This window comes from Podarcis pityusensis, assembly GCF_964106645.2.
Source record: "Podarcis pityusensis genome assembly, chromosome: 18".
Lineage (NCBI taxonomy): Eukaryota > Metazoa > Chordata > Lepidosauria > Squamata > Lacertidae > Podarcis > Podarcis pityusensis.
In genome coordinates, this window is record NC_138043.1 from 8,252,782 (window position 1) to 8,266,607 (window position 13,826).

The 13,826-nt window shown below is 49.3% G+C and overlaps 2 protein-coding genes across 2 annotated transcripts; both read left to right on the forward strand.

Moving 5' to 3' along the window:
- The first annotated feature begins 360 nt into the window (after positions 1-360).
- Positions 361-1,732, forward strand: LOC308467431 (E3 ubiquitin-protein ligase RNF167-like). The gene has a single exon (XM_080989172.1). It carries the CDS (start codon positions 712-714, stop codon positions 1,627-1,629), a length of 918 nt encoding a protein of 305 aa, XP_080845298.1. The 5' UTR covers positions 361-711; the 3' UTR covers positions 1,630-1,732.
- Positions 1,733-7,227: 5,495 nt separating this feature from the next.
- On the forward strand, positions 7,228-8,689 carry LOC308467206 (E3 ubiquitin-protein ligase ZNRF4-like). The gene has a single exon (XM_080988662.1). It carries the CDS (start codon positions 7,600-7,602, stop codon positions 8,659-8,661), a length of 1,062 nt encoding a protein of 353 aa, XP_080844788.1. The 5' UTR covers positions 7,228-7,599; the 3' UTR covers positions 8,662-8,689.
- Positions 8,690-13,826: the final 5,137 nt, after the last annotated feature.

The window sequence follows — 13,826 nt, forward strand, 5'->3', positions numbered from 1 at the left end:
CCAGAAGAGGCATGAAGAGTGTGGAGCAGAGATGAACAAGACGAAGAAGTATCAGATTGTTTGGGAAGGACCCAGGAGAGGAGGAGACTGCCTTATTGGGGCAAGATCTACTGGGGAGAGTTGCTGAGATAAATTCATGACTATCTAAAGGCTGCTAGCCACAAGCGCTATGCTCTGCCTCCATCTGGAGGCAGTTCTGGAAACCAGTTGCTGGAGACCACAGGAAGGGAGAGGGCTCATGGGTCTTGCTGGCAGGCTTCCCCATTGGGACATCTGGTTGGTCGCTGTGAAAACAGGATGCTGAGCAGGATGCCACCATTGGCCTGACCCAGCCAGGCGCTCCTTGCGTTTGTGTGAGAGTCCCATGACATTGTTTGCTCTCACTCCATCTTTCCTCTGCTCACCAGCCAGGGATATTGTCAGTGAGTGATGTCATAAGGGGCCAGGCAGTTTCCAAACAACTATTGCTGAGAAGGTCGGAGGTGCAAGTGGTGGGAAGTGTGTGGACGGGAGGTGACCAACATCTATGATTGAAAAGCTCTTTTGGAAGCTGGTCCTGGAGAAGGAAGCGTCCCTGTGAGAAGCGTGTGGCTTGCTGTTGGCCTTGCCTCCGTGGTCCCAACCCAGCTCTCCAAGATGCGCAGGTGAGACCTGGATTTCCCACCAAGCTCTCCACCCCACCATCCTTGTCCACGGAAGGTGACCTCCAAGATGCAGCTCTCGCTTCTCTCTCCTCCTTCGCTGGTGGCCTTTTCCCTGGTTCTAGAGGTCACCTTGGCCAAGCCGTTTGTCTACCTGGTCTACACCCAGAACTCCACCTGCCTCGATTTCAAAGCTGTCCCCGCTTGCTTCGGCCCTCCGCTCCCCCAACTGGGGCTCACGGGCTACCTTGTCGAGGTGGTGCCCCCAAATGCCTGCCAACCCCTAGTAGCCCCTCCGGTTCCAAAGACGTCTCCGCTGGGCTATATTGCCCTCATCCGTCGGTATGGATGTCCCTTTGGCCTCAAGGTCTTCCACGCCCAGCAAGCTGGCTACCGGGCGGCAGTCATCTACAACTTCTACTCTGATTTGCTTGTGAGCATGGCTGTTGAGGTAGAAGGTCATAAGGAGAAGAAGATCTTGATTCCGTCCCTCTTCATTGGTGGGTCAGCCTCCAAGGTGCTGAGGGGGCTGGTGCGTTCTGGGAACGGCACCAAGGTCACGACAGTGGTGCCTCAGGGCTATTACAATCCCTGCTGGGATGATGACATGGACATCTCTGTTTGGGACCCAGCTCACCATTACCTGCAGTTCTGGCCGGGCTACTGCACCCAACAACTGATTGTGGAATTCCTCCGAGAGTTTGGGTTCGTGATCCTTCTGAGCTTGGCAGTCAGCGGCCTGGTCTTCGCTGGATGCTTGAAGTGGTACCGGCGGAGACAAGGCATCAGGGTGAAGACCTTCAGGAGAGGCGACAGCTACGACCTCTGTGTGATCTGCATGGCAGATTACGAGGTGGGAGAGAAGTTGAAGATCTTGCCATGCTCCCATGCCTATCACAGCACCTGTATCAACACCTGGCTCCTCATCCAGCCCAGGAGTGGGAAGACCTGCCCCATTTGCAAACAGAAGGTTGGCGTTGTGATCTAGGCCCGCCACGCGGGATACCGCTGGATGAAGGAAGAGGAGGAGGAGATGGAAGGAGGGAGGCCCAACACGAAATATCAGAAACAACAAAATTCTCCCAAACATCCGCCGTTGTCCCCTTCCTTTTATTGAGATTCTGTGTTTACATTTCAGAATTAGGTACAGATGTGTGCTCAGGGTTTGGGTGGGGTTTTTCTTCTTCTTCTTTTCCAAAATAATAAATAAAAGCGCATGTCTCTTGGAAGCTCTGGCGGTCTGGAGGAGGTGAACCCAGGTGGATGGGTGACACCTTGGCAAACAGGTGAGATGTCAAATAGTTCAATGAGGTAAGGGCAGTCGGAAAGCGCCTGGCTGTTTATATTCCAAGTTGGGGGCAGGAAATCCTCCTGCAGTGTGGTGGAAGTGAGGAAGAGTTTGGATTTGATATCCCACTTTATCACTACCCAAAGGAGTCTCAAAGCGGCTAACATTCTCCTTTCCCTTCCTCCCCCACAACAAACACTCTGTGAGGTGAGTGGGGCTGAGAGACTTCAAGTAAGTGTGACTGGCCCAAGGTCACCCAGCAGCTGCATGTGGAGGAGCGGGGAAGTGAACCCGGTTCCCCAGATTACGAGTCCACTGCTCTTAACCACTACACCACACTGGCAGACAGTCCTGGGTACCGGTTGTGGAATTTGTGCCCCAAATTCCAAATCAAGCCATGGTTGGCTAATCCCACACGACTGTCTTGTTGGTGACCACCAGGGAAGAATTCTGCCAGCCTGCTGCAGCCTCCCTCCTCGCTGGCCAATAGCCCACCTGAGAGGCACCGACTCATCCTTCCCTGTGCTCTGTCTGGGGGTGGAGCAAAGCAAATCCAGCATCCCCTGCAAATTGTGGGTGGGTGGTTCACGCAGACCTGGAAGAGGTTCAGAAAAGGGCAACTGAAATGATCAAGGGGCTGGAGCAACTCTCCTATGAGGAAGGGTGGTGCTGTGGTCTAAACCCCTGAGCCTCTTGGGCTTGCCAATTGGAAGGTCGGTGGTTCAAATCCCCACGACGGGGTGAGCTCCTGTTGCTCTGTCGCAGCTCCTGCCAACCTAGCAGTTCGAAAGCACACCAGCACAAGTAGATAAATAGGTATGGCTGTGGCAGGAAGGTAAACGGCATTTCCATGCGCTCTGGTTTCCGTCACGATGTCCCGTTGCACTAGAAGCGGTTTTGTGCTGCTGGCCACATGACCAAGAAAGCTGTATGTGGACAAACACTGGCTCCCTTGGCCTGAAAGCGAGATGAGCGCCGCAACCCCAGAGTCGCTTTTATGAAAGTGAGAGCTGGACCATAAAGAAGGCTGATTGCCAAAGAATTGATGCTTTTGAATTATGATGCTGGAGGAGACTCTGGAGAGTCCCATGGACTGCAAGAAGATCAAACCTCTGCATTCTGAAGGAAATCAGCCCTGAGTGCTCACTGGAAGGACAGATCCTGAAGCTGAGGCTTCAATACTTTGGCCACCTCATGAGAAGAGAAGACTCCCTGGAAAAGACCCTGATGATGGGAAAGATGGAGGGCGCAAGGAGAAGGGGACGACAGAGGACGAGATGGTGGGACAGTGTTCTCAAAGCTACTAACATGAGTTTGACCAAACTGCGGGAGGCAGTGGAAGACAGGAGTGCCTGGCATGCTCTGGTCCAGGGGGTCACGAAGAGTCGGACACGACTAAACGACTAAATGACTAAACAACAACAACCGCCCAGGGGTCATTTACCTTTTCTTTTTGGGGGGTGGTGTTTCTTGTTTGGGTTTTTTTTTAGCTTAGCGGGGGGGGGTCCCTTAAGAGGGGGCATGGTGAATGTGTGCAGAGAGGAAGTGGATATAGGAACGTTTTCCTCCCTCTCTCCCAACTCTAGAACTGGTGCACATCGAGTGAAGCTGATTCAGGACAGGTAAGAGAAAGCGTTTCTTCTTGTAGTGCAGAGTCAAACTACGGCACTCGTTCCGCACTAGGCATTGACGGGTGGCTTTAAAAGAGGATTAGGGAAACTCAAGGAGGATGATAAACCTATCCATGATCGCTGAGCAGAGTGGCAACTTGCTCCTTCCACTGCCAGAGGCAGTAAACATTTGGATATCCACTGCTAGGAAGTGTGGCGTCACGCTCAGGTCCTGCTTTGGGGCTCCTCAAATCACAGAATCACACAATTGTAGAGTTGTCTGGAGGCGGTTGGAGGATGGATGGCAGTTAACAGATTGAGGTTGAATTCTGACAAGACAGGAGTACTGTTTTGGAGGGACAGGTGGCGGGCAGGTGTGAAGGAACTCCCTGGTCCTGAATGGGGTCACTGTGCCCCTGAAGGACCAGGTGTGCAGCCTGGGAGTCATTCTGGACTCACAGCTGTCCATGGAGGCGCAGGTCAATTCTGTGTACAGGGCAGCTGTTTATCAGCTCCATCTGGTACACAGGCTGAGACCCTTCCTGCCCACGAACTGTCTCGCCAGAGTGGTGCATGTTGTGGTTATCTCTTGCTTGGACTACTGCAATGCACTCTATGTGGGGCTACCTTAGAAGGTGACCCGGAAACTACAACTAATCCAGAATGCGGCAGCTAGACTGGGGACTGGGAGTGGCCGCTGAGACCACATAACACCGGTCTTGAAAGACCTACACTGGCTCCCAGTACGTCTCCGAGCACAATTCAAAGTCTTGGTGCTGACCTTTAAGGCCCTAAACAGCCTTGGTCTTGTATACCTGAAGGAGCGTCTCCACCTCCATCGTTCTCCCCGGACACTGAGGTCCAGCGCCAAGGGCCTTCTGGCGGTTCCCTCACTGCAAGAAGTGAGGTTACAGGGAACCAGGCAGAGGGCCTTCTCGGTGGTGGTACCCTCCCTGTGGAACGCCCTCCCACCAGATGTCAAAGAGAAAAATAACTACCAAACTTTTAGAAGACATCAAAAGGCAGCCCTGTTTAGGGAAGCTTTTAATGTTTAATAGGTTATTGTATTTTAGTTTTTTTGTTGGAAGCCCAGCCAGATGGGCAGGGTATAAATAATAAATTATTATTATTATTATTATTATTATTATTATTATTATTAGAAGGGACCTTGAGGGTCATGTAGTCCAACCCCCTCCAAGATCCTTTGGGTCATCTGGTTGGCCACTTTGAGGAAAGGATGTGGGTCTAGATGTGGGTCCAGCAGGCAGGCCCTTCTTATTTCCTGGAGGACCTCTTCTTTCGAGCAAATCATTTTCTGCATCCTTCCATTGTCCTATTTTGCTTCCAGCCTTTTGTTCCTTCCCTGCAGTCCCAGCCTAGACTGTTCCCTCCCCTGCCTTCCCTCCGCATAAACATCTTTTGTTTCGGCACAGTGTGTTTCTCCATCCCGTTATGTCTCCTCTCCTCCCCCCTCAGGTGTTTTCGCACTTTTGTAAAGAGAGACCAAACAGCTAAGCTGCAAATACGGCTCTCTGGGGTAATCCGACAAAAGTTCAGAGTTTTGCTCCTGACAGCTGAAGAAATCAAACACCCTCTCCGTAATGCGAGGAGATGGATGGGAACGGATTGGGGACGTGGTGGAGCACATTTAGGAAGAAGCTTTAAAAGCAAACCACCTCTGCCTCGCAAACTCCTGCTTTCACCCCATAGAACATCCCCATCGGGGAGGGAAATTTGACTCAGTTCACATTTAAAACCTGAATCCATCCAACCTTTCTTGAACTTTCTTGAAACTATGAGAACCGAAACATGCCACTTCTCCGAATTTTGTGATGCAGTCATCCAACCGACCAGTGTGAAATATACACGGAGTCCTGTAGTGATTTCATGCTCTTTATTGCAGCTTGTAAAACAGTGATTGAATTGCCCCCCAAACCTCAGGCTTTTATATACATTATTTACAGAATGAGTCCCGTCTGATTGGCTGGTTCTGCTTCCCTCCTGGAGCCTGATTGGTCTTTTCCTGCAGGCCAATCAGTTGTGGCATTCTACGATTCTACCTGCCTCATAGGCTGATTAACTTCCTCCTGGAGCCTGATTGGTCTTTTCCTGCAAGCCAATCAGTTGTTGCATTCTAGGATCCTACTTGTCTATTGTTCTAGGATCCAAGCTTAGTACATAACACAGTGTTTACAAAAATTCTCTCCCTGCCTGGAGAAACTAGACTGTCTCCCTCTTTGTTCTCCTCCTGCCAGCAAGTGAAGACTGCTTTATTCCGACAGGCTTTTGGCGACTGGCTTTTTTTTAAGGAAAGGACTTTCAAATACAGTGGTGCCTCGCAAGACGAAATTAATTCGTTCCGCGAGTTTTGTCGTCTTGCGATTTTTTTCGTCTTGCGAAGCACGGTGTCGGGAAAGTTTTGGAAAAGCTTCAAAAATCACCAAAGTCTTTAAAAACCTCAAAAAAGGCTACCACACCGCGTTCTATGAGTTGCTCCTCGAAGTCAAGTCGCAACTGTATTAACGGTGTTAAGAAAAAGGAAACAAACTTGCAAGACGTTTCCGTCTTGCGAAGCAAGCCCATAGGGAAAATCGTCTTGCAAAGCAGCTCAAAAAACAAAAAACCCTTTCATCTAGCGAGTTTTTTGTCTTGCGAGGCATTCGTCTTGCGAGGTACCACTGTAGTATTGGGCTGTCTTTGCTATCTGCGTTCTAACAGATTTGCTTTTGTATTGCTTTGTTTCTGCTACGGTAATTGATATTTAGCTATTATCTTTTGTATGTTTTTTAGCTTTCTGGATTTTCTCCATGTTTTAATTTTTAAAGGCTTCCTTGAGTCTGGGGAAGAGCTGGGATAGTAGCTAAATGTAGCGACAGCAACAGGGGAAAGCATGCATAAAAATACATATTCTGGTGAAGATAACATACAAAAATGCATTAGCAGACATTGCTTGCAAGAATTGTCTGTGTTAGTCAACCCCAGAGTCGTTCATGACTGGACTTAACTGTCAGGGGTCCTTTACCTTTTTTTTTTTTGAAGGGTCAGTTAGGGGGGTGAGTGAGAAATGCCCCTGTTTCCATCTGAGGGATGTTGGAGGGTATGAAATGTACAGCTAATCCGGAATGTGGCAGCTAGATTGGTGACTGGGAGCGACCGCCGAGACCATATAACACCAATCCTGAAAGTCCTTCATTGGCTCCCAATATGTTTCCGAGCACAATTCAAAGTGTTGGTGCTGACCTTTAAAGCCCTAAATGGCCTTGGCCCAGGATACCCGAAGGAGCATCCCCACCCCCATCACTCTGCCCAGACACTGAGGTCCTTCTGGCGGTTTCCTCCCTGCGAGAAGCAAAGTAACAGGGTATCAGGCAGAGGGCCTTCTCGGTGGTGGCGCCCGCCCTGTGGAACGCCCTCCCATCAGATGTCAAGGAAACACCCGACTTTTAGAAGACAGCTGAAGGCAGCCCCCTTTAGGGAAGCTTTTAATGTTTGGTGTTTTATCGTGTTTTTGGTGTTCTGTTGGGAGCCGCCCAGAGTGGCTGGGGAGGCCCAGCCAGATGGGCGGGGTATAAATGATAGATTATTACGCTGCAGGTGTGTCCTCTGCCAGTCCAGGGGGGGAACTGGGCAGAGTCCTGGGATGGGAGATGAGTCAATTTGCAGCTCTGCAAGAAGAACGGGCTTAGTGAACTAACTCCCAGAAGCCAAGGGGAGAGCAGAGAGACAGGTGTGGTGGTCGAGAAAGGCAAGACGGTGAGGTCACAAAGGGCCAGGGAGAAAGTTCTAGGAGGCCACTTGGAGGAAGTGGCTGGGGTCATTTAGGAGAAGCCAACAGGCCCAGCCTGTTGAGAGGGCAGAGGAAAAGGGCAAAGCACCTGGTCAGACCTACCTCTCACCTCTGCCGCAACGCTTCAGTCTCATGGAAACGCAGGTCAACATCTTGAGGAAACGGCTCCTCTTCTAGAGACTCGCAAAGCTCCCCTTCAAGCCAGCCCCAGTCGCGTTGACCTTCGTGGTAGGATTCAGCACAGCCCTAAGATCTCTGAAAGCACCACCAGCTATGCATCTTCTCTTTCCGCCACCTTCCCGCGTGCTTGCCATGTTCCTGGTCCTCCAAGTCCAAGCGGGGAGAGCCTTCATCCGCGCCGTCCACAGCCACGACTCCCCCAGCCTCGATTTCAGGGCCCTGCCCGCTCTTTTTGGGCCCCTGCTCCCCACGGAAGGGCTCACGGGGTCCCTGGTCGAAGCGAGCCCCGCAAACGCCTGCCACCCCATCGAAGGTCCGCCCAATGCCTCCTCAACCTTCATAGTGCTCATCCGCCGATACAACTGTTCCTTTACCACCAAGGTCCTCCACGCCCAGCAAGCTGGCTTCCACGCTGCCATCATCTACAACGTCGACTCCCAGACGCTCGTGAGCATGGTGAGAGAGCCAGACACCATGCATCACATCCGTATCCCTGCTGTGTTCACGACAGATGTGGCCTCCAGGATCCTGAAGCGGCTTCATGGCGCCGGCAAGCTGAGCTCGGTGGTCCTGATGCCCGAATACTTCCACTTTACCTGGAAGGTGGCTTCTGGGACCACCCAAATTTCCTCCTCGCACCCCTGCAGGTGTCACATCCAGCTGCCCGGGCCCTGCTCTCAGCTTTCACTTCTCCACACTTTCTGGTTCTTCTGCATCCCGGTGTCTGCCTTGATAGCCGCATTGCTCATTGAGAAATACCTCTTGAGGTGCCACAGGTGGAAGGTGGGGAGAAGTTTCCACCTCCAAGGAAACAGGGGGGAGCTGCTCACCTTCTCCTTCCCCAGCTCCAGGTACCAGGAATGCGCCATCTGCTTGGAGAAGTATGTTGAGAGGGACAGCCTGAAGGTCCTTTCCTGCTCGCATGCATTTCATAGCAAGTGCATCGACCTCTGGCACATCACCCAAGCCAGGAGCAAGACCTGCCCTCTCTGCATGCAGAGGGTCATGGTGGTCACCCGTTTGCAAGCGGTGAGGCTGTGGAAAGAGGGGGCCGCGAGGGACAGCCACCGGACCCCGTGGCCCAGCAAAGCCAGAACCGCCGTGGACCAACGAGCTTGCCTCTTGTTCCCCCAGCAACTCCCTTCCCGGTTCTGAAAAATATAATAAAACCAAGAATGAGGAAGGTGTGGTCCCTCCTGTTGCAATGACCAAGGAAGGGGCAATAATCAGCCATGGAGGGCTGGAGGAGGATGTGGAATATGTGGAGCAGGATGTGGAATATGTGGAGGAGGATGTGGAATATGTGGAGGAGGATGTGGAATATGGGGAGGGGAGGGAGAGAGAATGACCGGTTTCTCTGTTACAGTGATAAACCCCAAAAGTTTGGCCGAAACGGGAGTTCTGCTCAGAGCTTCTTGGCAACCAGAAAGGAAGGCAAACAACTGACCCGTGGGGCAGGGGTGGGGGGTGGGAGAGAGAATGGATAGGAAATAATGACAGTGCAGGAGATTGCCGCAATTTATTCTGCTCCGCAATGTCAGTGGCAAAAAGGGGGGCCTTTCTGATGAGGATCAGAAAATACAGAGAGTATTTATTTGGCACCTGGCCAAAACACGGCAGCTGGAAGGTGATTATTTTATTTATTTATTTATTTGGTTGGTTGGTTGGTTGGTTTTTCAAATTAAAATTTTACAGAGATATATCCAACATAAATCATAAAAACAAGATTCCAAGGAATCTCCTGAACTTCCACCCTCCCCTTTGTGGGTCCTATTATTAGTCAATTCCTCCCGCATCTTTTATGATCATCCAGACCCTTTACCCTCTTCCATTAATGTCCAGAATTCAACCTTAAACGACAAGTGCTATTCCAATCCTACTAACGATTTTAACTGTTTACAATGGTCTTTAAGGAAAGTTATAAATTTTCTCTATTCTTTGTTAACATTTTGGTCCTCCTGATTTCTGAAACTTCTGGTCATTTTAGCCATTTCAGCATAATCCATCAACTTCATCTGCCATTCTTCTCTGGTAGCGACTTTATCTCCTTTCCATCTCTGGGCCAATAACATCTGCACAGCCGTGGTCGCATACATAAATAGTCTTTTCTGCTCCCTTGGGATTTTGGCACCTAGAATTCTTAAAAGTAAGGCTTCAGGCTTTTTAACAAAGGTTTTAAACATATTTTTCAACTCATTATATATCATCTCCCAAAATCCTTTTACTGCCTTACAATTCCACCACATATGGTCAAAGGTGCCTTCTTTTTCCTTACAATTCCAGCGTACATTTGAGCATGTTTTATACAGTACATTTTTGCTAATTTAAGGTAAAGGTAAAGGGACCCCTGACCATTAGGTCCAGTCGTGACCAACTCTGGGGTTGCGGCACTCATCTCGCTTTATTGGCCAAGGGAGCCGGCGTACAGCTTCCGGGTCATGTGGCCAGCATGACTAAGCCGCTTCTGGTGAAGAAGAGCAGCGCACGGAAATGCCGTTTACCTTCCTGCCGGAGCGGTACCTATTTATCTACTTGCATGTTGACGTGCTTTCGAACTGCTAGGTTGGCAGGAGCAGGGACCGAGCAATGGGAGCTCACCCCATCGCAGAGATTCGAACCACCGACCTTCTGATTGGCAAGTCCTAGGCTCTGTGGTTTAACCCACAGCACCACCCGCGTCCCTTTTGCTAATTTGCTAATATATATTTTCTTGCAGCGTGTAACATGCCGTGAACTTTAAATCCCAATTCCATAACTTCTCCCAAGCTGTAAGCTGTATGTTGTGCCCAAAATCTCTTGCCCAGAAGGTGATTCTTTTGCTGCAACTCCTGCATTGCAGAGGGTGGAGTAGATGAACCTTGGGTGTCCCACTTTGCAAGCCTATGATTCTATATTGCTGGTTTCTTGACTCCCATCAACCCTGACAGTGTCCAAGCTTCTTACCCTCCCCCTCTCTGTGTTTTTTCCTTTCTTCGAAGTTTTAATTATTATTATTATCAATGTAAAGATGCCAACAAACAACAGAGAAAATGTAATCAAAGTTATAAATCAAAGGCAGGCACCCCCAAACTCGGCCCTCCAGCTGTTTTGGGACTGCAATTCCCATCATCCCTGAACACTGGTCCTGTTAGCTAGGGATGATGGGAGTTGTAGTCCCAAAACAGCTGGAAAGCCAAGTTTGGGGATGCCGGATCAAAGGGAGCAGTACAAAGGATGTGCCATATTTTTTGCTCTATAACGCACCAGACCACAAGACGCACCTAGTTTTTGGAGGAGGAAAACAAGAAAAAAATTATTCTGGATCTCAGAAGCCAGAGCAGCAAGAGGGATCACTGCGCAGCGAAAGCAGCAATCCCTCTCACTGTTCTGGCTTCCGGGATAGCTTCTCAGCCTGCATTCGCTCCATAAGACGCACACACATTTCCCCTTACTTTTTAGGAGGGAAAAAGTGAGTCTTATAGAGCAAAAAATACGGTATTTTTCCAAGTGGAGAGCAGAGAATTTAGAAAACATAAGGGCAACAAAACGTATCATGAAAGCCAAATTTCACAAACCGGTGTGGGAAGAGACTTTGACGCAGCAGGAATAAACCATGCCTTGATGAGGAGCAATTGAGGGACTTGGTTATGTTGAGCCTGGAGAGGAGGTGGCTGAGAGGGCAGGACCCAAATGAATGGACTCAAATGGCAAGAAAGGAGATTCTGATTCAATGTTAGGAAGGACATCCTAGTGGTAAGAGTTGTTCAACAATGAAATGAATGGCCTTGGGCGATGGTGGGCTTCCCTTCATTGGAGCTTGGACGGCCATCTGTCAGGGATGCTTGAGCTGAGATTCCTGCCTTGCAGCGGGTTGGTCTAGATGGCCCCTTGGGGTCCCTTCCAACTCTACAATTCTGTGATGCAGTCTAAATGGGAGGTCGCTCATCAAAATGCATCCAGAAGCTGGGTTTTGAAGTGTTTCATTTACAAAAGTTAGAAAAAATGCAACCTGTGTTGCAGATAGAAGCAGTACGACTCATGCAACACGTTGGCGACTAATATACACACAATAATCACTAAAATAATTATGCATTCTTTATCAATCTCCTGAGAAAAATACAAAAACTTACGCAAAGCCACAGAGACTACCCAACCTAAGATGAACTTATAATGTCTGATTTCAATGGATCAAGACTGAGTTAAGCATTTGAAAAATTAGTAATGAAAGAGTGTGTTTATATCCAGATCCAAACAGGGTAACCTTGCTAAGCAAATCAGTCTCTTAAGCTTAAGCCAAGAAATACTATTCTCTATGAAATGTAAGTATATTTGTATAAAGTTTTGTAGTAAGTCTCATTTCACATATAATGGATATGTATTTTTGATTTAATTGAATATTTAGGTAAAGGTAAAGGGACCCCTGACCATTAGGTCCAGTCGTGGACGACTCTGGGGTTGCGGCACTCATCTCGCTTTACTGGCCGAGGGAGCTGGCATACAGCTTCTGGGTCATGTGGCCAGCATAACTAAGCCGCTTCTGGCAAACCAGAGCAGCGCACGGATACACTGTTTACCTTCCCGCCGGAGTGGTACCTATTTATCTACTTGCACTTTGACGTGCTTTCGAACTGCTAGGTTGGCAGGAGCAGGGACCGAGCAATAGGAGCTCACCCCGTCATTGCGGGGATTCGAACCACCAACCTTCTGATCGGCAAGTCCTAGGCTAGGTTTAACCCACAGCGCCACCCTTTAATTGAATATTTAGAAGTGCATTAAGTTATTTCTAATAAGATTTGGTTTGAATTATTATTAGTGAATATCAATATACGCATCAAGGCTTTGAGACTGGACCACTGAAGGAGCCAGGAAAGCTACCTTGGGAGTGTGCTACCTGCAAGCCCCAGTAAAAGGGCCCCATCAGGGACAAACAGCGGTCTCTTGATTATTTGGATTGCCAGGGCGAAACAGGTGCAAAACGCCGACACCCTGTCCACAACTTCATTAACATCCATCTACAACTTCACTAGCATCTCTTGGTATTGTGAACAACACTGAACTTACCTTTTGTTGGTACATTCATGAACTCATTTACAAAGGTTAGCAGTTGATCAACTTGATGAAGGCAGAAGCCAGGGGTACTACGCTATCCAGACTGACTTCCTGATCGGCCCACTTGAAGCTAGATTATAATTCTTCATCGAGGGCCACTCAGAATACAAGACATATCCCTCTTCAGCCTCTCCCAGGGAGGGGCCGTCCAATCAGGTTCCCCCATCCTTTCCTACTTAGCTATCAGATGTACTGCAATTTTCTTGGAATGACTTTTAAGAAGGAGAAGGAGATGCACAAAAGCAGACCTTAATTAGCTGGCAGCTTTGACTTGCGAGGAGTCAAAGGAGGAGATGGAAGTAGGAAAGAGAAAGGAATATTAATGGAGTCTCCCACATCAGTTACGGAAGCCGGAGGAAGGGGAAGGGGCAGCAAGACTCAGATCAGCTTCACTTGCAAACGATGCTGCAAAAGCATCCACCTGGAATCACCTCTCTTCCTGAAATTTGACAGGCTTCATCCCATCAGGAAGGGGTGACCCTGAAAGCAATTGGCATCCGATTCTAGCAGAAAATGTAAAAGGTTTGACTCTTTTTTAAAGCAGGGGTGGCAATCTTTTTTCTTTTCTTTGCCCCAATGGGCCAGAGAGCCGTCGCTGATTATCAGTTCCATCTGGTACGCAGGATGAGACCCTACCTGTCTCGCCAGAGTGGTGAATGCTCTAGTTATCTCTCACTTGGACTACTACAATGTGCTGTACGTGGGGCTACCTTTGAAGGTGACCCGGAAACTACAACTAATCCAGAATGCGGCAACTAGACTGGTGACTGGGAGCGGCCGCCGAGACCATATAACACCGGTCTTGAAAGACCTACATTGGCTCCCAGTACGTCTCCGAGCACAATTCAAAGTCTTGGTGCTGACCTTTAAGGCCCTAAATGGCCTCGGTCCAGTGTACCTGAAGGAGCGTCTCCACCTCCATCGTTCGCCCGGACACTGAGGTCCAGCGCCGAGGGTCTTCTGGCGGTTCCCTCGCTGCGAGAAGCCAAGTTACAGGGAACCAGGCAGAGGGCCTTCTCAGTAGTGGCGCCCGCCCTGTGGAACGCCCTCCCACCAGATGTCAAAGAGAAAAACAACTACCAGACTTTTAGAAGACATTGGAAGGCAGCCCTGTTTAGGGAAGCTTTTAATGTTTAATAGGTTATTGTATTTTAATATTCTGTTGGAAGCCACCCAGAGTGGCTGGGAAATCCAGCCAGATGGGCTGGGTATAAATAATAAATTATTATTAT

Bases quoted from the DNA above. Each gene is read 5' to 3' on its own strand.
- LOC308467431 (XM_080989172.1), top strand. From the start codon at position 712: ATGCAGCTCTCGCTTCTCTCTCCTCCTTCGCTGGTGGCCTTTTCCCTG.
- LOC308467206 (XM_080988662.1), top strand. From the start codon at position 7,600: ATGCATCTTCTCTTTCCGCCACCTTCCCGCGTGCTTGCCATGTTCCTG.